General features: G+C 39.2%; 1 protein-coding gene across 10 annotated transcripts; it reads right to left on the bottom strand.

Annotated features, from left to right (window-relative positions):
- Positions 1–847: 847 nt before the first annotated feature.
- Positions 848–25088, bottom strand: LOC118708506 (general transcription factor II-I repeat domain-containing protein 2A). 10 transcript variants are annotated; one of them, XM_036419961.2, is made up of 5 exons: positions 24838–25088; positions 15723–15788; positions 4852–4931; positions 3545–3644; positions 848–2890 (listed from the first exon to the last, which is right to left on the bottom strand). In XM_036419961.2, exons 1-5 carry the CDS (start codon positions 24947–24949, stop codon positions 939–941), a joined length of 2310 nt encoding a protein of 769 aa, XP_036275854.1. In that variant the 5' UTR covers positions 24950–25088; the 3' UTR covers positions 848–938. The 10 variants fall into 10 exon arrangements, with proteins under 10 accessions (XP_036275854.1, XP_045429791.1, XP_036275872.1 ...); XM_045573835.1 differs by having other exon boundaries at positions 24842–24916; XM_036419979.2 differs by lacking the exon at positions 15723–15788.
- Between the last annotated feature and the right edge of the window lie 657 nt (positions 25089–25745).

Raw genomic sequence — 25745 nt, 5'->3', positions numbered from 1 at the left:
ATCAACAGTACAACGATTGAAATTTCTTTTGAGAGCCAAATTTTTAAAACTACATAGGTAGAAACATTGTTTTTAACTTAACTAGAGACCCGGTGCACAAAATTCATGTACAGGGTCGTGTGTCCCTCAGCCAGCCCCTCAACTCTCCAATCTGGGACCCCTCGAGGGATGTCTGACTGCCCAGTTAGGCCTGATCCTTGTAGAATCAGGCCTAAACGGGCAATTGGACATCCCTCTGACAATTCAGGACTGCTGGTTCCCAACTAATCACCTCCCTGACTTCCTGATTGCCCCTAAACACTTCTGTCTGCCACCCTGATAACCCTATAACTACTCCACTGCCAGCCTTATTAATGCCTAACTGCTTCTCTGCCACTTACTGCCTTCCACTGCAGGCCTGGTCATCCCTAACTGTCCTCCCCTGCAGGCCTGATTGCCCTCAACTGCCCTCCCCTGCTGGCCATCTTTTGGCAGCCATCTTTTGTCCACATGGGGCAGTCATCTTGAGTGTTAGAGTGATGGTCAATTTGCATATTACTCTTTTATTATATAGAATTAGGGTACTCCTAAGCTGGCCTTTGCTAAAAACCTCCTCAATCTGAGTGAGGTACGTTCACTGAGGTAGACCCCTTCCAACTCTCCCATCCACACTCGTCTTGTATACTTGTTTTGTCTATCTCCTGTTGTTCATCCTCTCTATATGTCCAAATCATCTCAATATAACTTTCTCAATTCTTGACACTACATCATCTTTCACTCCACAACGTTCTCTAAAATTAACTTAATAAACTTAAAGTTTTGTCTTAGTTAATTAAACTATAGGTACGTTAAATAAAATTTGGTATCATACTTAATAATGATATTATTTATTGATAAAATTAAATTCTTTACAATTTACAATATACATAAAATTAAATCATGACAATGACTGACGAACACTAATGTGAACAATGGCCTTGCATCTCCTTGGAAAGTTTGGGTAAGTCAGGTTTGTATGTTGTTGTTTTTAATTTTACTCGCGATTCCAGGTTCTCATCAATAAGACGACTTCTCAATTTACTCTTGATAAGGTTCATGCTTGAAAATGATTGTTCGCATAAATATGTAGACCCAAATAAGGACAAAACAGCAAATGCTAGTTTTTTCAGTTGATTGTATGAGTCAGGAATACTATTCCAGGTGTTAAAAATCAACATATCTTCCTTCTCCAGGTGTTTCAAAGCAGACCACTTATGCTGTGAACTGAGTTCACATTTGTTTTTCTCTAATATTTCTATATCAGCACAAAGACGTTCAAATTTCGAGCTCCACAATTCTTTGTTTTTTAAATCTAGCAGTTGCATTTCAAAGTTGCCAATGTCAATATTAAAAGGAGAAAAATTTAATTCTGTTACAGTAGCATTAAGAGGTTTTTTAACAAAGGCTAAGGTTGCTTTGCTGTTTCTTAATTCCTTAAACCTATTGAGAAAAGCTTCCCTCATATTTAATAGTGTTGTTTTGAAATAGCAAATGTCAATATCAGAATTGTTTTCTTGGCGATGTTTCAACAGGCTTGGAAAGTGAATCAAAGTTTCTCTTTCAAAATCTTGAGCAAAAAGAGATAATTTATTTTCAAATGAAATGACTTCTTCTAACATTGAAAAAACTGTGTTTCCTTTCCCCCGTAGTTTATGATTAAGCTGATTTAGATGAGATGTAACGTCTACCATGAAATAAAATTTTTGGATCCATTGATCGTTCATTAGTTCTGGATAGTGAACACCCTTCTCAAGGAGAAATGCTTTAATTTCTGTTAATAAGGAAGCAAAATGTTTCAAAACGTTTCCTCTTGATATCCAACGTACCTTGTTATGCAGCAGAAGATCTGGGTATTCACTCTCCATTTCAACTAAAAATTCTTTAAATTGGCAATGATTAGGAGCTTTAGCTATAATGGAATTGATCATGTTAATCACCAATTCCATAACTTTGCAAATTTCTTCTGGAAATGTCTGCGCACAAAGCGCTTCTTGATGAATGATGCAATGGTAAGTAAGTATCTCGTGATTAATTTTTTCTTTCAAAATATCAACAAACCCGTTTCTTACATCGGTCATACTTTTTGCCCCGTCTGTTGAAATTGAGACAATTTTATCAAGTGGAATATGATGTCTTTCAATGCACTCAATTACAGAATTTGCTATATCCTCTCCACTTGTTTGACCTTTGAGTGGCAATAATCCTAAAAGTTCTTCTTTAGGACCTGTAGATGAAACAAATCGTACAAAAAGTGAAACTTGTGCTGTATTATTTATGTCACAAGACTCATCAACTGCAATTGATAAAGATGAAACCAATTTAAGATCTTCAACTTGCTGGTCAGTTATATTCGAAGACATTTTGACTGTTCTATCTTTCACTGTTTTAGCAGACAATGGTAACTCTTTAATTTTTTTTAGAATATCTCCTTTGTTCTTAAAATCTCGAAATAGCTTTTCGGATACATTTATAAAACAACTTTTTATGTATTCGCCGTCTGTATATGGTTTTCCTCTCTTAGCAATCTCTTGACTAACCACAAAACTTGCAATATTAACATTGTTGGAAGACTGCATCCCGTAATTAAACACAGAACTTGATTTTTCTTGACTCTTCTGAAGTTCCTCAACTGCCTTCTTCCTTGCATCACCGACAGGATATTTAGTACTAAATGACACGTGTTTGGTTGTAAAGTGTCTCTCCAAATTCGATTTCTTGTTATGTGCCAATTTTTCCTGACAAATAAGACAGGTCGGAAGGCCATTTAAGTTTTGAATAAAGGCGAAAGTCTCGGTCCATTCAACTTTAAATTCACGGTTTTCGTCTTCTGTTTTTCTTTGCTTCTTCTTTGTAGCCATGTCAAACATGGCACCTAAAAAAAAGTTTCATTTTATAATAATAAAGCCACCAACAAAAATAATTACAATTCTTAAATTGATGACAAAAATACCTGTAGTATTTGTAGCTGGTTGGAAAAATACAGGTAACTTTATGCTTCAAGTAGGTACTTTTGTCACTGTGTGCAATTTGCGGTCACGACCAGCACTAACCACTGCACAATGAGAATGCTGACTGACTGGCTCACTCAACTCGCTCGAACCTCCCCAGCGCTGTGTCTCCTGTCGCCGGACTGACACCCCCACTTCTTTTAAGGCCACTTCTTCAAAATAGACTCTCCCAGGCTGAAAACTGACTTCTGCGCATGGGCCAAGAAGTTTCAATCGCACTGTACGTGTGCGCCCTCACGTGGTATTTTGTGGAAGAGCCACACTCAAGGGGCCAAAGAGCCGCATGTGGCTCGCTAGTCGAGATTTGCCGACCACTGGTCTAGATATCAACAGGAATTAAACACTGACATTTTAATGTCAAGTAAGCATACTCATGCTACCCAAGAAATAGTCAGTAAATGCTATTCTAAGGATAGTTTTACAATATCACTTATTAAACATGGAAGAACATTTGAAGTCTTGAGAACAGAAACAAAATAAGGAAGACCAGAAGCATAAAAAATGTATACCAACATTACCTTTCTTTCGAAAGAGTGTATTTAGGTAATTTTCTGCTTGGTATTCAATCTTTTCAGTGTTGGACTGGCCCTGAGATGATAGCTCCTCTGTTGGTGTTGACTGTGAGGAATCAAGAGATGGTACACAATCCTAAAATTATATATATAAAAAAGAAACACCAACAATTAAAAAAATCACTTTCTAACTGTGGGATTCCATTAAAAATGGCAAAAAAAATTAACTCTAAATGCTCATTTGTTCTATCTTTTAAATATATCAAATTATCTAGAGAATATTAAATTTGAAACAGAGTCGGGAAAAATATTTAGCTCTGACAAAGGGCCAAATTAGCTTATTTCTTAGTAAAAGTATAATAAAAAAATAGAAGAGCAGATAAGATATATTGCTGAATAATTTCACTATATAACATGCTAGCAATGAGAATTTTTAACAAAGCAGTTATGGTTACCTACTAATCTAATCAAAATAGGTACAGGTTCTAGAGTTCTCATTTCCTCTCAGACCTCTCACAACAGAACATAAAGAATTAGGATCCCGCTATACAAGAAGATGCTGCCTGTCTAGTTTCTGCCCTGTTTACAGTAGACACTAATATTTAATAATTTACACAGGATAAAATTACGATATTCAAAAGACTTCAAGAGATAGAAAAAGTTAAAACTTTTTTAGTAGTACCACATTATCCTCCAACTACTGATTCCTAAGAAATTAGCCAAAACCGGTTTGGGTCAGTGGATAGAGCATCAGCCTGTGGACTGAAAGGTCCCAGGTTCGATTCCTGTCAAGGGCATGTACCTTGGTTGCGGGCACATCCTCAGTTGGGGGTGTGCAGGCGGCAGTTGATCGATGATTCTCTCTCATCCATGTTTCTAATTCGCTATCCCTCTTCCTTCCTCTCTGTAAAAAAATCAATAAAATATATTAAAAAAAATAAAGAGAAAGAAAGAAAGAAAGGAAGAAAGGAAGAAAGAAAGAAAGAAATAAGCCTGTAGGATGGTCTTAGATCAAACCAGGACTCCAGGATCATCAGCTTTGTCTATGTAAATACAAAACAGATCAGAACTGATTTCATGAGTCAGGGAGCTATGAGAAAGAAGTGTGACATAAGCAAAAAAGATGAGTGGTTTAGGATTTTCACCTACTAGATAAGGTGAATGTTAGACTTCTAACAGACTTTAAAATTCTTCTAAGTAGGAAAATCAAGTATTTATATTCTATAAGACACAAATTCTAAAACAAATTATATTTAAAAATTGTGTTACAATTGTGCAAATAGTTGAGATAATTTCATAGCAGTAAAACTTACACTATCTGCTTCTCTTTGTAGGTTACAAAATGAACAATTTTCATCCATAGACCAGTCAGTCAGTTCTTCTGGTTCACAGTCTTTAAAAGAGGGAAAAATATTCATTAAATACACTAACTTTATTAAAACAAAAATACCACTCTCCAGAGCAATGGCTCATATAAAAATAAATAAATAAATAAATAAATAAATAAATAAATAACTACTAACAGTAAGGGGAAAACACCAAAATTAAATGGTGACATCTAGAAAGAAAGAAACAGAGAAAGCTGTAAGGAGAGTATTTTTGCACTATTATGGGACAAAGTAGCAAGAACAATGAGCTGGTTATAAATTAATTTTCTAAGTATAGGGTTCATCCAGTTTTCTGAAAGACTCAATTTATCATTGCCTATTACATTTTTTATTTTCACTATGATATAAATCAGAACAGAGAGATATGGGGGGAAAGGAATAAATTTTGCATATTATGAAAGACAACATAAAACGAAGAAATGAAGTAAAACACCAGAAAAGCCCACAGATTTGAGAACATGGAATGCTGCCTAAGAAAAAAGTAGAAATCGCCGAAACCGGTTTGGCTCAATGGATAGAGTGTCAGCTTGGGGACTGAAAGGTCCCGGGTTCGATTCCGGTCAAGGGCATGTACCTTGGTTGCAGGCATATCCCCAGTAGGGGGTGTGCAAGAGGCAGCTGATCGATGACTCTCTCTCATCGATGTTTCTAACTCTCTATCCCTCTCTCTTCCTCTCTGTACAAAATCAATAAAATATATTAAAAAAAAAAAAAGTAGAAATCCACAGCTAAAAAGTCAGACCAGATTTTATTACGTTGTTTAAAGGCTTTATTGCAAGAGTTAGAGAAAAACCAGGTAAACAAGTTATATCATTCAACATACAACATGACTTTTTTCAGAAGAATGTTCCGTATAATTCAACTACTAGAATATATAGTATTTGTGGAAAACAAACATTGTGTAATGAAAGATTTTCTGAAGATATAACATTGTCATCCCAACTATACTTGGTATAGACTATAGAGTGATTTTTGAAACTTACTCTGGTAACAGAACTACCCCCACTCCCGCCAATTTCTTTTCCCAAATAAATTCATATGTAGAGCCTCAAACCATAATCAATGTGAGGCAGTTGTACCATAGTAATTTACTCTCATACTTTTGAAATATATAAGGAAGTTGAATATGTTTCTGGTAAACTATCCAGAAAATACCCTTATCTGTTATTGAAGTAATTATGAGTAAAATTTAGTTATCAGCCCTTAGAATACTCTTGCATCAATGCAAACATACATTTGAAGATAATACATAGAAGATAATGTAATTTTTGGAATATAAAGTGTAGTGATAGCTTCCTTTGACTTTTGGCAGTGATCCAGAAATATTCCTGATATTTATCTGGACTTGGAAAAGGCAGCAAATAGGAACATAAGATCCAGTAAAGAATAAAGGAAAGATAACTATATGTGAAGTCTATGAAAATCTAAGATTTGAACTTACTAGCTCTAACTAGTCTAGCCATAAAGTTTTTTCTTTAATTTCTACACCTATAAAATAAGGATCCCACCATCACTTATTTGTGGATCAAATGAAAAAAGTAAAATACTTTATAAACTATAAATATGCAAAAGCTATGAACAAGGTAGAACTACCAGTCTATTAACTCCTATACTATCACACTTATATTTAATAAGGTTAGTTTGCAAAAGGCAGGTAATTTTAATTTAATATCTGATTAAGATATTAAACATGCTTTTGTAAACAACCAGACAAATCAAAAAGTTTATGCAATCTATACAATTAAAAATCCAGAAGTGTAGCTACATATATTTATAATTTTTTTCAACCTTTCACTCTGTCACTGGAACAGAATCACACATTCATTCACACTTTTGAATACAGGATCACAGGGTCTCTTACTAGGGGCCCAGAGCTGTCTGACCAATGGGATGTATATGGAGAAGTGACAGTATACCATTCCATAAAAATGCATGGAGAGTTCTCCCAGTTCTGAGCTTCCACCATCCAATGTGTGAAGAACTTGCTTCATATAATCATTACTGCTTTAGTCTGTGACCTGTAGTCATGAGGTAATATGATCCCATCCACAGCCTGGAGTTCAGTGAATCTGATCACACATAAGCAGGAAACAGATTTTGGAGCTGTTTGTTATGCAACTTTACTGTAGCAAAAACTTGACTCGTGCTAAGCAGAATATAATTTTGATAGTCAATGAAATCTAAACTGCTTTTTTTTTTTATTATAACTGCATTAATAGGGAATATGAAAACAATCAGCATTGTGATTTTTAAAAAATAGGTGGTAGACTAGGGAAGGGGTATATCTGAAAAAACATTGTAAGGTTTCCGTAATAAATATGTTGATTCAAAGGATGACTTTGGATTAATTAAAACCATTACCAGTTGTAAAATAAAATCGGGCATGCTGAGATTATCATCATTTACTTCAGAAATTCTTCAAAGAAATGTTAATTAAAATAAATGTCTACATAGTTAAATAAAGAGCAAGGAATAATCAACGATTACATAAATGCCAGTAAATTTTGCTGGGTTAAAAAAATCTATGACTTTACCAATACTTAAAAATTGCTCTTTCTCCAGCAACTTTTAAAAAATATATATATTTTATTGATTTTTTTAAAGAAAGGAAGAGAGAAGGACAGAGGGTTAGAAACATCAATGAGAGAGAATCATCGATCAGCTGCATCCTGCATAGCCCCCCTGGGGATGTGCCTGCAACCAAGGTACATGCCCTTGACTGGAATTGAACCTGGGACCCTTCAGTCTGCAGGCCAACGCTCTATCCACTGAGCCAAACCGGTCTCGGCTCTCCAGCAACTTTTGATTTTTTAGTCCAAATAAATGATGGTAGGATTTATGTGTGTGTGTGTGTGTGTGTGTGTGTGTGTGTGTGTGTGTAAACAGGTTTTGAAAAATCAAGTGTAGAACCAATTTCTTCCTCTGTACAGGTTGTCTTTTTATGTCATAAAAATTAAATAAGAACTAAATAAAAACAAAACATAAGGCCAAAAGGCACATGAAAACATGCTCAAAGTCACTAATTGTCCGAGAGATGCAAATCAAAACAACAATGAGGTACCATCTCACACCTGTCAGAATGGCCAACATCAACAAATCAACAAACGACAAGTGTTGGCGAGGTTGCGGAGAAAAAGGAACCCTCGTGCACTGCTGGTGGGAATGCAGACTGGTGCAACCACTGTGGAGAACAGTGTGGAGTTTCCTCAAAAAAACTGAAAATGGAACTCCCATTTGACCCAGTAATCCCACTTCTAGGAATATATCCCAAGAAACTAGAAACAACAATCAGAAAGGATATTTGCACCCCTATGTTCATAGCAGCACAATCTACAATAGCCAGAATATGGAAACAGCCTAGGTGCCCGTCAGCAGATGATTGGATCCAAAAACTATGGTACATCTACACAATGGAGTACTATGCTGCCATAAAAAAGAAGGAATTCTCATCATTTGCAGCAACCTGGATGGAATTGGAGAACATCATGCTGAGTGAAATAAGCCAATCAATGAAAGAGAAACACCACATGACCTCACTCATTTGTGGATAATAAAGAACATTATAAACTGATTAACCAAAAGATAGATATAGAGACAGTATATCAACAAGCAGACTGTCAAATTACAGCGGGGAGGGAAGGAAGATCTGGGGATGATAATAGATCAACCGAAGGACTTTTATACATGCATATAAGTACAACCAATGGACATAAAACTCTGGGGAGGGAGGGGATGTGTGGGATGGAGAGAGGGGGACAAAAAAAATCAATAAAATATATTAAAAAAAAAAAAAAAAGAATATCAGACTAAAGATTCCAGGGGAGTGATACGAATAAGATAAGCACTTTGTGAACCTTAATTTTAAAATGTTACACTTAACCCATAGTTTATGAGTGCCAAGAAGTTCTCAGAAGTCACAGAGAAGGTAGAGCAACACAACCCCTATTTTATTTCTGTCCCACTCTAAATGGACAATTTTCACACAAGAGAAAGATTTGAAATTATTTAAAGGTAGGACCTCTCTTGTACCTTCCCACTCAATTAAACTTTGGCTTTAAAAAGAAAAGAAAAGAAAAGAAAAAAAAAAGAACATAATCATTTTCTCTTTCAAATACACTTTGACAATGAATTAAATATCTTCTTTAAGTTGTCTCTCATTTTGAAAATTTTAATACGATTTTATAAGTTCAAAAGGATCAAATTGTGTACTTTACAGGTACAACCTTATTAATGTCATGTCCTAGCCTATTTGCTCAGTTGATATAGGATTGGCCTGTGGACTGAAGGGTCCCAGGTTGGATTCCAGTCAAGGGCACACATTGTGGGTACTATCCCCAGTAGGGACTGTGCAGGAGGCAGCCAATCAATGATTCTCTCTCATCACTGATGTTTCTACCTCTCCCTTCTCGGAAATCAACAAAAATATATTTTTTTAAAAAGGGCAATGTTATAATGAAAACAGAGTAAATGAGTGACCATCCTTTCCACTGTTGGCAAGTACTCTTACAGTCAGTTTTCCTCCAATCATTTAACCCCGTGGTCAGCAAACTGCGGCTCGAGAGCCACATGCGGCTCTTTGACCTTTTGAGTGTGGCTCTTCCACAAAATACCATGGCCTGGGCAAGTCTATTTTGAAGAAGTGGCATTAGAAGAAGTTTAAAAAATTTGGCTGTCAAAAGAAATTTTAAGCATTGTACTGTTGATATTTGGCTCTGTTGATTAATGAGTTTGCCGACCACTGATTTAACCTAATCTATTTTGGAAAGGTAACAGGCTTGGAAATTAGAAAACCTTAGTACTGAACCATGGGTTTTCCACATTCCAGATGTTGCTTTGGGCAAATTACTTTCTCTGAGCTTCGGTTTCCCTCTCTGTAAAATGATAAGTTGCAGCTTAAGGCTGTAGTAAAAATTAAATAAAAATATGCAAAACACCTAATAAGCCCTAATACCTTTATTTTATTTTAAATAATAATACTTATTTTGAATATTCTTTTTCTATTCAGTAGCCTTTAACCATAAGAAATATAGTAGTTCCCAAAGACAAAACCCAATGAAAAGTGAAAAAATACAGCAAGGAAACTTAAATGCATATTGCTCAGTGAAAGAAGTGAAAAAAGCTAAACACTGTATGACTACAAGTGTATTACATTTTGGAAAAGAAAAAGCTATAGAGGCAGTGAAAAGATCAGTGTTTGACATAGTATAGGAACAAGGGAGAGGACTGATTTTTAGGGCAAACTATTGTGTATGATACTTTAGTGGTGTGTAAGTGACATTGTATATTTGGCAAAACCCACACAAATGTACACACACATAGAGAAACCTAGTAAAAATTATGAAGTCTTCAGTTAATGCATCAATATTAGTTCATCAAATGTAACAAATGTACCATTAATGAAAGATGTTAATATGGGGGTACCTAAGACAAGGGGAAGAGGGAGTATATGGGAACTCTTCATACTTTCAACTAGATTTTTCTGTAAATTTAAAACTGCTCTCAAAAATACCATTTATTTTAAAAATGAGAATCATATTATGTACATGTATAGTCCATCAAAGAGATAAATTTAACTTTTTAATAAGCATACTATTGTTGGCTAATTAAGCTTGTTTCTCTAATCTTGGCATTACAAACACCATGATATTTGGAGACATGTTTTTCTACATTGTACACCAACACCTGCGGGAATCCACAGGGAACATGACCAGCCCCTGCAGTCCCAGCCCAGCTCGCCCAGAGGAGGCTGGCGGGTGTGGGGCAGGTTCCTCACAGGCACCTGACAACTGGCACCTGAGTGCCCATTGCCAGTGCATCGCCAATGCCCACTATGTTCTGCCCCACCCTCTGGTGGTCAGCACATGTAATAGCAAGCGATCATATGACCGACCAAGGGAGGGGACAATTTGCAATTAGGCTTTTATTACATTGGATTAGTGCAATTATACTTAAGCAACTTTAATTAGAAGTCTTTTTAATTAAAAAAAGAAATAAGAATTTTCCTATGAAATTTGGAAAAAAGCTAGAACATTAGGGATGAGAAAGGGCAATGAAATTATGTGCCTATATAAGAAAAAAAGATTGAATTCCAAAGCTTAGCTGATTTTATAAATACCCTACCAAAAAAAAAAAAAAAAGTACAAAAGATAAAGTACAAAGTCTATTGGAATTAAAAAGTAAATGGAATAAGATATACTGCAGTGGGGTATGAAATTAACTAATTAGATAAATCTGTTATAATAGATCCACAATGTAGTACTGTGCAGCCATTTAGAATAATGATCAAGAACTTTATATACCTGGAAAGAAACCAAGATGGCAGCATAAGTAAACGCCTAACTGCAGCCTCACACAACAATTTCAAAAAATACAACTAAAATATAAAGTGGACATTATCCAGAACTACAGGAAAGTTGACTGACTGGAAATTCTTCAACTAGAAGGAAAGAGAAAACAAGAAGGAAAATCAGAGGAGCTGTAAAAGCCTAAGGTACGGAGACATGGTGCACACGTGGGGAGAGAACGGAGCCGGAGAGGAGGGGCGGCTGAGTGCCTGGCTGGCATTCCGTAGAGTAGGGGTGTCGAACTCAATCAGAGAAGGGGCCAAAATCTAAAATCCAGCCTAAATCGCGGGCCGAATGGTTTACTGAACAGTCATAAACTGTCATGGTGATGGAAACGCAGCGGAGTGCAGTGATGACAGCGCGGTGCGGGCCACATTGCAAGGCCTGGCGGGACGGATTTGGCCCGCGGGCCTTGTGTTTGACACATGTGCAGTAGAGGGAAGGAGATAAAAGCTCCGGACTGTGCTGAACCCCAGTTCCGACTGCACTGAACCCCGGTTCTTGGTGAGACTCTGGGGTCCCAGGCTCATACAGAGGGATTCTAGGCTGTAAGGCGGAAACTCAGGGGAGCGGTGAAAGGCAGAGCCCCCGAGTGGAACACATTGCACGCAGAGGACTGACTGTTGACTGTGCAGCTGGATTGCCCTAGCTGGAAGGAGCTCCGGACTGTGCTGAGTCCCAGTTCCGACTGCATTGAACCCCATTTCTAGACCAGACCCTGGGGACCTAGGCTCATATGGAGGGAATCTGGGCTATAAGGTGGAAACTCAGGGGAGCGGCCAAAGGCAGAGCCCCAGAGTAGCGCACATTGCGCGGAGAGGACCAACTGTTGACTGTGCAGCTGGATTGCCCTAGCTTGAAGGAGACAAAAGCTCCAGGCTGCACTGAACCTCACTTCCAACTGCACTGAACCCCAGTTCTGGGTTCATTGGGGGAGAGCCTAGACTGTCTGGTAGTGGGCGAAACTCGAGGGCATCTTTCTCTCAGAGGTGCTTGCAGCGAGTACCGAAGCACCGAGTACCAAAGGACACTGAGGAACACTGAGACTCAGGAACCTCATAGGGTGGGGCTGACAGGAAGCCAAGGCTGTAGGCTCTACCCTGAAACTCCACCCCATACGAGCTGAGCAGAGAGGCTTTTGAATAAGGCTGTCTCCCGGCATAGACACAGCTGATCCTCACAGACAATTAGACTGGAGGTCAGTTCCCCCAGTGATACCAACAATTAAAACGTAACTATTAAAGGCTATACACACAGTCCACAAAGGGATGCACCAAGAGTGTCTACGTCAGATAATTGGGAGGCTGACCCACTGAACTATATAGGACACCTTAACACACAAAGCCACCCTACCAACTCAGGGAAACTGTGAAAATGCCGAGACAAGGAAACAGATCACAAACAAAAGAAATGGAGGACAAAAAGCGACTAGATATAAAGTTCAAAACCACGCTTATAAGGTTTTTCAAGAATTTCCTAGAAAGGCCGATAAAATAAATGAGATCTATAAGGATATGAAAAGGGATCAACAAGAAATTAAGAATACATTGTCTGAAATAAAAAATATTATACAGAATCCTAAAAACAGAATGGAAGATCACAAGAATCAAGTCAAAGATTTGGAACACAAAGAGCCAGAGGACACTCCCCCACAGAAGCAAGAAGACAAGAGAATCCAGAAAGTTGAAGATAGTGTAAGAAACCTCTGGGACAACTTCAAGCGAACAAACATCAGAATTAAGGGAGTTCCAGAAGAGAGAGAGCAAGATACTGAAAACATACTGAAAGAAAAAGTGAAAGAAAACTTCCCCCACCTGAGGAAAGAAATAGACTTACAAGTCCAGGAAGCACACAGAACCCCAAACAAAAGGAACCCAAAGATGACCACACCAAGACACATCATAATTAAAATTCCAAGAACAAAAGACAAAGAGAGAATATTAAAAGCAGCAAGACAGGTAGTTACCTATAAAGGAGCACCCATACGATTGTCAGCTGATTTCTCAACAGAAACCATGAAGGCCAGACGGGAATGGCAAGAAATATTCAAGGTGATGAATAGCAAGAACCCATAGCCAAAAATACTCTACCCAGCAAAGCTACCATTCAGAATCAAAGGCCAGATAAAGAGCTCCACTAATAATAAAAAAAAAAGCTAAAGGAGTTCATCACTGCCAAACCAGAATTATACAAATTGCTGAAGGGGGTTCTTTAGGAAGAGGAAGAAAATAAAGATAAAAATTATGAAAAACAAATATGTAACTATCAACAAGTGAATCTAAAAACCAAGGGAATTAAAAGCCTGATGAACAATATTAACTTTTGAATATAATAGAATCAGAGGTATGGAAGGGGAGTGGACTGATGATTCTCCGGGAAAAGGGGAGTTGGGGGGAAAAAAAAGAAAAAGAAAAGGGGAGTGGGGAGGTGCGGGAAGAGACTGAACATAAACTGTGCACCTATGGATGAGGACAATGGGAGGTGGGGAAAGGGCAGAGGGTGGGGTGGGAACCTGGTGGAGGGGAGCAATGGAGGGGGAAAAAATGAGGAACATTTGTAATAATATGAACAATAAAGATTAAAAAAAATTTATATACCCAAATGATACACTAGTGAACAGAGTAGGTATAAAAACTATATACTATATGTACAGTATATACTACTTTAGTAAATCAATAAATACATACTAACATATTTTAAACATATATAAAAATGTTAAAGGTTATCTCTGGGGCATGGACTAATTTTTTAGTTTTGGGCTCATTTATATTTTATAATTTCCTAAAATAAACATGTGTTATTTGTACACAAAAGAAATAATAGTCAAAAAATAAAATACGGGTATTAATTCCTTAGAATATTCTGCCCTTTGTGTAATAACTAAAGAAGGAGCACAAATACATACATATATTCATAACTACATATGTAAATAATTGAAAGCAAGAGTATACAAATCACAAGTTGGACTTTGGATTATCAGAAAGCAATTAAGTATAATGCTGCCTTCTGACATGAATGAAAGAACAGTAGGCTCATGAAATACCAACATAGGTTAAACTGTTATTTCTTTAGATTTTTCCTTTATTTATAAGCTCAGAAAAAAAGATGAAACTATAATTAGTCAGTTTTGCTTATAACAGGTAAAAATATTTAATTTAGTGTAAAGCTGTGACACAGTGAGAGATGTTGAAAGTTTAAAAGGTAGAAGATAAAGATCTTAGCCATAGAATGATAAAACATTGGAATGGGTATAGTTTGAAGTCTTGGTCCTTATGGTCATATTCTGCATGGATGTCATTCATCTGGTTGAAGATGGGTGGTTGGAACAAATGATCTTGCATAGATACTGTCAGCTCTATGATTCATAGCTCAATAATCCTCCTCAACATTAATAAAGAATGAGCAGAAAACTTTGGATTACTCCAACTATCACTATAAGTACCTCAACTCAAAGGACTTATATCCACAGAGAGAAGGGCCTTTAAGCTATTAGATAGGACTTTGGTCATAGTAGAATGGAAGGTACCAGAGAAGGACAAAAGGTAAAAGAGTCAGCATTAAAAAGTGACAAGATACAGCCGAGGCCAGTTTGGCTCAGCGGTAGAGCATCGGTCTGCAGACTAAAAGGTCCCAGGTTCGATTCCGGTCAAGGGCATGTACATTGGTTGTGGGCACATCCCCGATAGGGGGTGTGCAAGAGGCAGCTGGTCGATGTTTCTCTCTCATCGACGTTTCTAGCTCTCTATCGCTCTCCCTTCCTCTCTGTAAAAAAATCAATAAAATATAAATATATTAAAAAAGTGACAAGATACAGAAATAATTCAATCAAAATCAAAGTAGAAAATCTATTCTTGCATTACCCATTTTGTAAATGAACTGTACTATTCAATCTCACATGCCAATCTCACATGCCTACAAAAATGCTCTCTCCCTGTGCTCTATGTTTCCAAGCAAGCAGTAAAACAGCTAAACTATGCTACCACAGCCATTATATCCCAGATCAAAATCTTACACCAGCATTAATGCAACAACATTTGGAAGGGTGGGCTATCATAAATAGAGGCTATACATAAATAGAAAACTCTGACCACATATGGCAGGATTTCTCAGTGACAATCCGAGTTTTAGACTGCCTGTATCATAAGCAACAGGCAACTTGAATCCCTTTAAGTCTTCTTTAACAATAAGGCAGGGAGAGTAATGAATAAAATGACAAAAACCAAATTTACCACTGAGCCAAAACAAAATTCATTTTCAATTTTGATCAGTGAACTAAATTTGTAAAGATTATGACATCATAATAATAGGAATATTTGGATCACTGTATGTATTCATTAAAATATTTTCCAATTAAACACTAACACAAATTCATGTTTAGTATAAAGATAGTGCAGAAGAACCATTTCTCATTTCTTAAATGGGACAGGTTAAAATTTTGAAATAAAACATTACCTTCAAATAAACTGAGGTCTCTTCGTAGCCGTGGTCCATAAAGCCCTTCTAAAATACTCTCAAAACCTGTGTTATTAAAGAAAGAATATTAACTATGAAAGGAAGCTTAATTTTATAATAACAAAAAAGCCATAAACTCTATAGGAATCAGCAAATTTAACACTATAAGGTGTAATTTCTCCTATAGCTGAGTTAATTTGAACTAGGCAATACATAGCATGTCATACAATAATTATCAGAAATTACATGATCATAAAGAAATATTCAAATGTAAATATTCACTACTAAAACAGATAAACATTTCTGTCATTTAGAAATATTCCCAGGTTAAATTATTATGGGCAGATTTCTTTTGTAACAATTTTGTAGAGAGGAGAATAACTAGAAAAGATGTATAATTCTGTTTATATCTGTAACAACATATGTTAGCTTATAAAAAGTAGCATGTTTAACCTCAATTACCAAAGTGAGTAAATGAGTGTCAATGGGGAGAAATTCTTGCTATGCAAAGTATGATGGCCCGGCCAGGTAGCTCAGTTGGTTGGAGCACCGTCCAGGGCACCAAAAAAGGCTGCAGTTCAATTCCAGGTTGGGACACATAACTAGGTTGCAGGTTTGATCCCTGTGGTGGCACCCATGGGAGGCAATCATGTGATGTTCCTCTTCCACATCCATGTTCCTCTTCCACACCCATGTTCCCCCATCTGTCTCCCCCTTCCCCTTTCCTCTCTCTCTCTTTTTTAAAAAAAATATATATATTTTATTGATTTTTTACAGAGAAGAAGGGAGAGAAATAGAGAGCTAGAAACGTCGATGAGAGAGAAACACAGACCAGCTGTCTCCTGCACACCTCCCACTGGGGATGTGCCCGCAACCAATGTACATGCCCTTTACTGGAATCGAACCTGGGACCTTTCAGTCCACAGACCGACGCTCTACCACTGAGCCAAACCGGGTTCGGCTCCTCTCTCTTTCTAAAATCAAACATATCTTCGGGTGAGGATTTTTTAAAAAATTAGGTATAAACTGTTAACCTACTTGTAAAAATCATGACATAATTTATTCATAGGTATGGACTGTTTTAAAAGGTTATTAAAAACCTTGTCAAGTTAGAAACCTTGTTCTCGACCTTACACAGTGTTTCACTATCTGGATATAGTAATTTTAACATTTTACAATTTTCTTTTTAAAATCTGTATTATATTAAATTTAAGGCAGTTTTTTTTTTTTTTTTTTAAACTATCATCCAACGGAAAATTATCAGAATAGGAAATAACTGGGAAATTAACAAAAAGGATTATTTAAAGATTGCTTACATTAGGAAGAGAAAATATTAAAGGTAGAATGATAGATCGGAAAAATGAAAGGTAAAGGATATTTTTCTCAGTGATATTCCTAAATTATAAAAATGCAGAAATATTACTCTAGAAATGTTCCATAACCCATGCTTTATTTTTAAAAAAATATATTTTATTGATTTTTCACAGAGAGGAAGAGAAAGGGATAGAGAGTTAGAAACATCGATGAGAGAGAATCATCGATCAGCTGCCTCTTGCACACCACCTACTGGGGATGTGCCCGCAACCAAGGTACATGCCCTTGCCCGGAATCGAACCCGGGACCTTTCAGTCCGCAGACCGATGCTCTATCCACTGAGCCAAATCAGTCCCGGCCATAACTCATGCTTTAAAAAGACATGTTAATATCTCTATAATCAAGATGCATATTCATGTCAATGATGTGTCATGGTGAAAAAAAAAATAACATTTTTTCACATAGAACATGAAGAAATGATGCATCTTATCCTATATAATAAAAGGATAATATGCAAATAGACCAAATGGTGGAACAACTGGTGCAACCGAACAACCAAACAACCGGTCTCTATGACATGCACTGACCACCAGCTGGCGTGAGTGGAACATGGTGGGTGTTTACTGCAGCTGGATGGTGGAGCAGGTGAGCAGGGGTGCCAGACCAAGGCGGGACACCGGTCACTGTCATCAGGGCGAACCTCTGGTGGTTACTGAAAATTCTTCACTCCTGTCCTCCATGGTCCTGCCTGGCACTTGCACCTTCTGCTGGCGCTAGAGCTACCACTCATGGCACCCAGCACTGGCCCAAATTGGTTGGTGCGGTCAGTGGAAGTAAGCAGTGCTGCCAGCACCAATTGCCCCTTAGGGCTTCTCCACCTCCCCTGCTTCTGAGAGGAGATGAGGCTTAGCAGCTGTTTCTTACACCTGCTGCCAGCGATGGCCTCGCTCACACCCACAGCTGGAGCTGCTGCTCGCACCCATTGCTGGTACCAGTCCTGATCGCTGGGCTGCTGGCCCTGAAATCCCCTGAGGGCTTCTCCCCCCTCCCCCCCCCCACTCCTGAGGGGTGATCGGGCAGCACCTGCCACTCACACCTGCTACTGACATCAGCCCCAACTGTTGCGTGCCTTCAGCATGTGGGAGCAGGGCTGTGGGCAGACAGGTGACTGAGGCTGCAGTGGGAAGGGTGAGGTGGGGACAGGAGGATGGGCTGAGACCTAACCCTGTGCCTACTGCAGCCGAGGCCCACAGTTCCTTTTGAGGTACATGATTTCGTGCACTGGACCCCTAATAACTTATGATGTCTTGGATTTGACAAAGTAGTTATCATGGAATGTAGACAATATGCACTTAATAAAATCTTTGTGAAATGATGCAGTACTAGTTCCCATGAGTGGACATTTCAGGTAGAAAAGTGAGTGAACTAGAACCAGAGAGTGCTTTCAAGAACTTTCCTACTGGTTAAAACCTCAGACCGAACGAGCCCCAAATCTCTTTCTATTACTAAGATAATCTAATTCTATTTTGCTGTGATCAATGGACTCCAAAAATTAACCATGCAAACAAACTATTTTAGGATGTCATTCTATTGAACAAAATATATAGCCTCTTCCTATGTAAGTTACTAAACTGGATTTCTCATAAATTGCTGGTGGGATGCAAAATGGCACAAGCATTTTATTTTAAAAATATATTTTATTGATTTTTTTACAATAGAGAAAGGGAGAGGTATAGAGAGTTAGAAACATCGATGAGAGAGAAACATCGATCAGCTGCCTCCTGCACACCTCCTACTGGGGATGTGCCCAAAACCAAGGAACATGCCCTTGACCGGAATCGAACCTGGGACCCTTCAGTCCGCAGACCTACACTCTATCCATTGAGCCAAACCGGTTAGGGCTGGCACAACCATTTTAGAAAACTTTGACAATCTCTACTAATTTAAACAGGCAGTACCACATGATCAAACAATCTCACTCCTAAATATTTGCCAATATTTACCAAACAGAAATGAAAACTACATTTACACAAATACACAAGTATTTATAGAGTTTCATTCAAATTTACCCAAACTCGAATCAATCCAATGTCCTTCAACCATTGAATGAAAAATCAAATTGGTACAATAGAATACTACATAGTAAAAGGAACAAACTACTGACACATGCAGCAACATGGATACTTGTAACAATACTTTCTTTAAAATAATGTGGCAATAATATTAGGGTAAAGAAAGAAAAAGAAACAAATATAAGTAAGCAAGGTAGGATTGTTGCCAATTAGGAAAAAACTCTACAAATGGCAAGGAAAGGAAATAAGATGTTTAGAAAAGTGATTCCAGTCTAGACAGTGTGACTCAGTGGCTGAGCATCAACCTATGAACCAGGAGGTTATGGTTCCATTCCTGGCCAGGGCACATGCAGGAGACAGCTGATTGATGATTCTCTGTCATCACTGATGTTTCTATCTCTCTCCCCTTCTCCCTTCCTTTCTTTGAAGTCAATAAAAAACATTAAAAAAAAAAGTGATTCCTCATAAGTTTTATTTTCTAGAAAACACAAAAAATCTGAAAGCAACATTTTTATTTAGCTTTAAAGACAAAGTGCCATTATTCAAATACAAATATGATATTGTTTCCTTAGTTTCCTAATGGAAGCAGTAGGTTGGTCTGAGCCTATTCACATTCTCCTATCTATAATATATTCTGTGGTGGGAAAAAACAACCCTTTTGAATGAATTATTTGATGATATGGTAAATTCAAACCCAGTATGGACTCTCATAATACAAAAGTTAAATGGGTCTCCAAAATGTTGAATCTATGAATTTGGTGCTCAAACCCACTGTTATCTATCACCCATGAATGCTGGCAAAAAAGAAACTCCACACATAAAAAATGTAGGTTATTATAATTGAAAGACTGGACTTACTAGTAAGGAAAAAGAAATTACATATCCATATATCAGAATGCCTGTGTTGCTCCTCCCAGGACAGCACTGTGATAGAACCACCAGAGTTCACAGTCATACAAGACAGGGGAACATACAGGACACAATAAACACCAAGCTGTCACTGCAAAGCCAAACAGGAAGGTGTGCATGCATGTAGTCAGCCAAGGAAAGTAGCATGGGCATAAAGAGACAGCTCCACGCAGAAAGGACGCTATATTATGCTCCAACCAGCCTGTCGCCCGAATCTAATTTAAAACACAAAATTCACACAGGTGGCAGAATTTTACACTTCCAAGTATAAAATAATTCAGGAGTACTCAGAATTTTAAATCTTCCATGCAAAATTCATTGATAACTTATTTTACAGAGATATTTGGATGTACATCTTAACTATCCAACTACATCTAAGTCCATTTGTCTAATGCATGCTACTAGGCATTGTCATAGTTTATATCTTTTTAAGTGGATAAAAAACTTGCCAGTGCTTGAACAAATAGCTGTATAGCCAAGGTCTTAGGGTAGTTGGCCCACCATACCAGTCCTTACCAAATCCAGATTTCTAAGTGAATTCACTCTTTTGGGATTTATATTGCAACAGTGACTGATGAGCTAGACATTAGTGGAAAGTCAAAAGAGGAAAAAGCCAGCAGCAGTCAGAAAGGTATTAGGTTGATTATATAGAATTTTATTTATGGCCTATTCAACATCTAGGAAGTACTCTTATATAATTTCTTCAGAGGTTTTTTTTTAAAAAAGGGAAATGAACATTCTCTGACATTGATAACTGCTGATTATAGATGGGCCAGGTAGTTTGGAAAAAAAAAGTCCATTCTACAAACACTTGCGGAGTGCAGATCTCTAAGACAGTTATGATATTACTAGGAAAGTTACTTAGAATGGAAGGCATCAGATGTCTTTTGGTCTCATATACCAAAAGCTGGGGTTCGACTAAGTGAAACACTGTGATTTAAAAAAAAAACAACACATATTTTTTATTGATTTTGTACAGAGAGGAAGGGAGATAGAGAGTTAGAAACATTGATGAGAGAGAGTCATCGATCAGCTGCCTCTTGCACACGCCCCACTGGGGATATGCCCGCAACCAAGGTACATGCCCTTGACAGGAATCGAACCCGGGTCCCCTCAGTCCCCAAGCCGACGCTCTATCCATTGAGCCAAACCGGTTTCGGCTGAAACACTGTGATTTTTAAACTATGACTCTGACACCATAGAAAACAGATCATTCAAGCCCTTACTACCTTTTCCTCTAACATGCCTCAGGATCTTTTTATTGTTCATCAGCATTCCCACCAGAAAGAATCTATTGGCAAAACTGTAAAGCTCAAACCTGCTAATATCCTGTGCAAATCAACAATAATAATAGCAAAATTTTTGGAATGCTATATGCAGACACATGTTGACATATATTTTCTCCCAAATTACATATTGATGACAAAGGGATAAGTGATTACTTTCAAGAAGTATGGGGAATAATGCTTTAACCAAATTTTCAAAGCTAACAACATGAAGCTCAAGATATGATATACTACTATTAAGAAGCACAGAACATCTCTTCAGAGGAAGTACTGGCAAAAAAAAAAAATTCACAATCAATCTAATCATGAGAAAATAACAAATTCAAATTGGGAGATATTCTGCAAAATAACTATACTGTACTTATCAAAAATATGAAGGTAAAAAAATACAAGAGAAGCTGAGAAAGCATTGAAGATTAAAAGAGACTAAAGGGATGTGACAACAAAATGCCATGTGTGATTGTGGACTAAGGAAAGGAAAGCTTATAGATAGAGAAATAGATAAAATTTGAATATGGATTATGATTGAGATAACAGTATTATGTCAATATTAAATCTCCCTGTTTTAATAACTACACTGTGGTAAGGTAAGCACAATTTTTTTTTTTTGATTTTAGAAAATATACACTGAAGAGTTTAGGAATAAAGAGGTACAATAGCTGCCAACTACCTTCAAATTATTTCAAAAGAAGTTAGGATGAATGGATAGAGAGGTAGACAGAATGATATGGATAGAAAGCTAGAATGATGAAGCAAATGCAGCAAACTATAATGCAATTAGTGGATGTGGATAAGCATAGTATATGAGTTCCTTGTACTATTCTTCCAACTTTTTGTGTAAGTCTGAAATTATATCAAAATTAAAAGTAAAAATAAATAAATAAATAAACAAATAAATAAATAAATAACTTGACCTATAATATTTCCTTTCTGATTGGTGTTTCTGGTTTCTTAGGATATATTCCTAGGAGTGGGTTTACTGGGTCGAAAGGGAGTTCATTTTTAGTTTTTTGAGGAAACTCCATACTGTTCTCCACAGTGGTTGTACCAGTCTACATTCCCACCAGCAGTGCACGAGGGTTCCTTTTTCTTTGCAACCTCACCAACACTTGTCGTTTGATTTACTGATGTTGGCCATTCTGACAGGTGTGAGATGGTACCTCATTGTTGTTTTAATTTGCATCTCTCTGATAATTAGTGACTTTGAGCAAGTTTTCATGCGCCTCTTGGCCTTCCTTCTGTCTTCTTTTGAAAATATTCTATTTAGGTCCATTGCTCATTTATTTTATTTATTTATTTATTTATTTTAAAAAAATATATTTTATTGATTTATTGATTGACAGAGAGGAAGGGAGACAGAGTTAGAAACATCGATGAGAGAGAGTCATCGATCAGCCACCTCTTGCACACCCCCTACTGGGGATATGCCCGCAACCAAGGTATATGCCCTTGACCGGAATCGAACCTGGGACCCTTCAGTCCCCAAGCCGACGCTCTATCCGTTGAGCCAAACCGGTCCCGGCCATTGCCCATTTTTTAATTGGGTCATTTATCTTTCTTTTATTTAGCTGTATAAGCTGTTTGTAGATGTTGGAGATTAAACCTTTATCAGTGATAACATTTGCAAATATGTTTTCCCATACAGTGGGCTTTCTTGTTGTTTTGTTGATGGTTTCTTTTGCTGTAAAAAAGCTTTTTATTTTGATGTAGTCCTATTTGTTTATTTTCTCTTTAGCTTCCACTGCTCTAGGGTCAGTATCAGTGAAGTTCTTTTGGCATAGGTCAGAGATTTTGCTACCTGTGGATGCCTCTAGTATTTTTATGGTATCCCGTTTTATGTTTAAGTCCGGTATCCATTTTGAGTTTATTTTTGTGTATGGTGTAAGTTGGTGACCTAGTTTCATTCTTTTGCATGTATTTTCCAATTTTCCCAATACCATTTATTAAAGAGACTGTCTTGACTCCACTGCATGTTCATACCTCCTTTGTCAAATATTAATTGAGTATAGAGGTTTGGGCTGATATCCGGGTTCCCTATTCTATTCCAGTGATCTGTTCTTATGCCAATACCAGGCTGTTTTGAGATCAGTGGCTTTGTAATACAGCTTGAAATCTGGTATTGAGATCCCTCCTACTTTATTCTTCTTTCTCAGGATTGCTGTGGCTATTCAAGGTCTTGTTTTGTTCCAGATGAATTTTTGGAGAGTTCTTTCTAGGTCTGTGAAGTATGCCGTTGTTATTTTAATGAACTTTCTCCCCATAAAAGTAGAATATTATATATATTATAAAAAAGTGAATCAAAGACTTTAGGAATTGAGATTTAAAACATTAGTACTGGGTTAATACTATAATAAGTTGTGGTACAACCCTAAGACATTGCTTACAATTTCCTTATTTAAAAATACTGCTTTTGAATAATTTCCTTCCTCAAAGGCAGAAAGAGTATTTTATAAAAACGATTTCAAGTCGTAAGAGCACTGGACATGCAAGAAAAAAATTTATATATACACATAAAGTACATTCACACGCATACAAACATGCAAAGGAAAAAGAATGTCCGTTTGCAAATCTTTAGAAAGTGAAATATTGAGTATAAGCACATTAATAGCAAAAGATAAATTGAAATAAGTACACAAGCTACATGTAATCCCAATTCACACTATGAATAGATGCTTCACATATAGGATACTGAAAACATGCAAAACCTAATCAACAAGTGTACATCCGGCTTAAAAGAGTTCCATTGTTTATTTAAAAACAACAAGGACAAAAACAAAAGTATGAGATGGGTCTTACTAGGTCTCCTGACTAGGACTGGGACTGAGGGGGGGGGGGGGGGGAAATTCACTATACAGTTAGAGCCTCCCTCCAAAGAGGAAGAACTTCAAATCCCAACCGCCCGCGCTCCAGCGGCTCCTTCTTAAAGGGGCACACACCGCGCCGCCGCCGAGCGCCTCCGAGAGGGCAGAGCGAGGCGCCCCCGTCCCTCGGGCGCCGGGGGAGGAAGGGGGTGCGGGGTACGGTCGCCTGGGACGCCCTCCTCTGGAACTCGGTCGTGGCGGCCGGCCCGGCCCCCGGCGGCGGCGGCGGCGGCGGCGAGAAGGGGGTGTGTGAGCGCCCGGCGGGGGCGCGGACCAGCCCGCCTTCCTCCGCGGCTCCCCTCCGCCCGGCCGCCGCCGCCGCCGGGCCGCTTCCTCCCCCTGACAGGGCGGCCGCCGGGCGGCCGGGGGCGCCGCGGAGTTGGGGGACAGCGCGAGCGAGCGAGCGAGCGAGAGGCTGCCCCGGGGGCCGGGCGAGCGGGTCCGAACTAACAGTTCGCGGGGAGCCCAACAGCTCCGGGGGGAAGGAAGGGGCGCGGACGGCGCCCGGGCCGGAGCCCCCAGACAAAAGGCGAGCCCGGGCCGCCGCCGCCGCCGCCAGCCCGCTCCCCACTGAACTGACCGGACAGGAGACAACTCAGCCCTCAGCCCCAAACTCCGCGGGCGCGGCGGGCGGCGCGGCGCGGCGCGCGGCCCCAGCCCGAGCCTCTCTTACCCACACAGTGCATGAGGCGGTGGCGCCAGGAGTCCAGCTCCCGCCGGAATCCTCTCCTCTCCGCCGCGCACCGAGGGCTCCGGCACTGAGCGGCGGCGGCGGCGGCGGCCATTCCCTCTCTTCCTCAGTTCATCAGCGTCCCGCGTCACGCGCCCTCATTTACATACGAGCGGCGCAGGCACGAGGCAGCGGCGCGCGCCCCCCGAAGGGGAGTTGATTGACACATGTCACTACCTTCCCTCGGCCCAGCCTTCCCCGTCCCGGAGAGGCGGGGAGGGGAGGGAGCGCGACGAGGAGGAAGCAACCTGCCGCTTCCGCTGACCCCGCCTCCCCATCCCCTCGCCGGCGCCTCCTCCCGCCCGGAGTTTACTCAAGCGAGCCATACTGCTCCCGCCGCCCGCGAAATCCCGGAGCGAAAGCGAGAGGCTCCCGGCCCCGGCCAGGAACCTGAGTGCCAAGCCTTCCCCAAGAGACTTGGGCTGCACGCAGACTTCACTTCCCAGGCTCCGTTGCGCCAGAGTCCCAAAGTGGAGCTGGACGCCGCGGCGCCATGCATGCTGGTCCTAGTAGTCCAGCAGGGATGGGCATGCTTCAGTCCTACTTGCATACTTGAGCTTGGTCCTTGGACTCCTTTGAGCTGTGCCTCCAATGCCCTGCACCTGGAACTGCTGTGATCTAGCCTCCTCAACTTCTTTAGGTTCTACTATATATGGGCGGTGAAAATCGCAAGAGTAGACCGCTTCTTAATGGTTCAAGCTACACTTAGTACTTTAAGGGCTGGAAATTTTGGGGGGGGTTACTGTCATCTCGCCACGGCAGGGAAAAAGCAGGCTGGTCATTGGGCCGCATCCCAAATAATGGCGAAATGTCCAGAGAGGTCCCTCCCTGGGGGATCTCTCCAGGGCGAA

The sequence above is a fragment of the Pipistrellus kuhlii genome, unplaced genomic scaffold (genome assembly GCF_014108245.1).
Source record: "Pipistrellus kuhlii isolate mPipKuh1 unplaced genomic scaffold, mPipKuh1.p scaffold_m20_p_1, whole genome shotgun sequence".
Lineage (NCBI taxonomy): Eukaryota > Metazoa > Chordata > Mammalia > Chiroptera > Vespertilionidae > Pipistrellus > Pipistrellus kuhlii.
This window is presented reverse-complemented; position numbering and strand designations above follow the sequence as displayed.

Coding starts and splice junctions, on each gene's coding strand:
- LOC118708506 (XM_036419961.2), bottom strand. CDS start 24,949: ATGGCCGCCGCCGCCGCCGCCGCTCAGTGCCGGAGCCCTCGGTGCGCG. Junction 4,932..15,722: donor AGACCTCAGTTTATTTGAAG/GTAATGTTTTAT, acceptor CCTCTTTTAAAG/ACTGTGAACCAGAAGAACTG. Junction 2,891..3,544: donor TACACTCTTTCGAAAGAAAG/GTAATGTTGGTA, acceptor ACTTTTTTTTAG/GTGCCATGTTTGACATGGCT.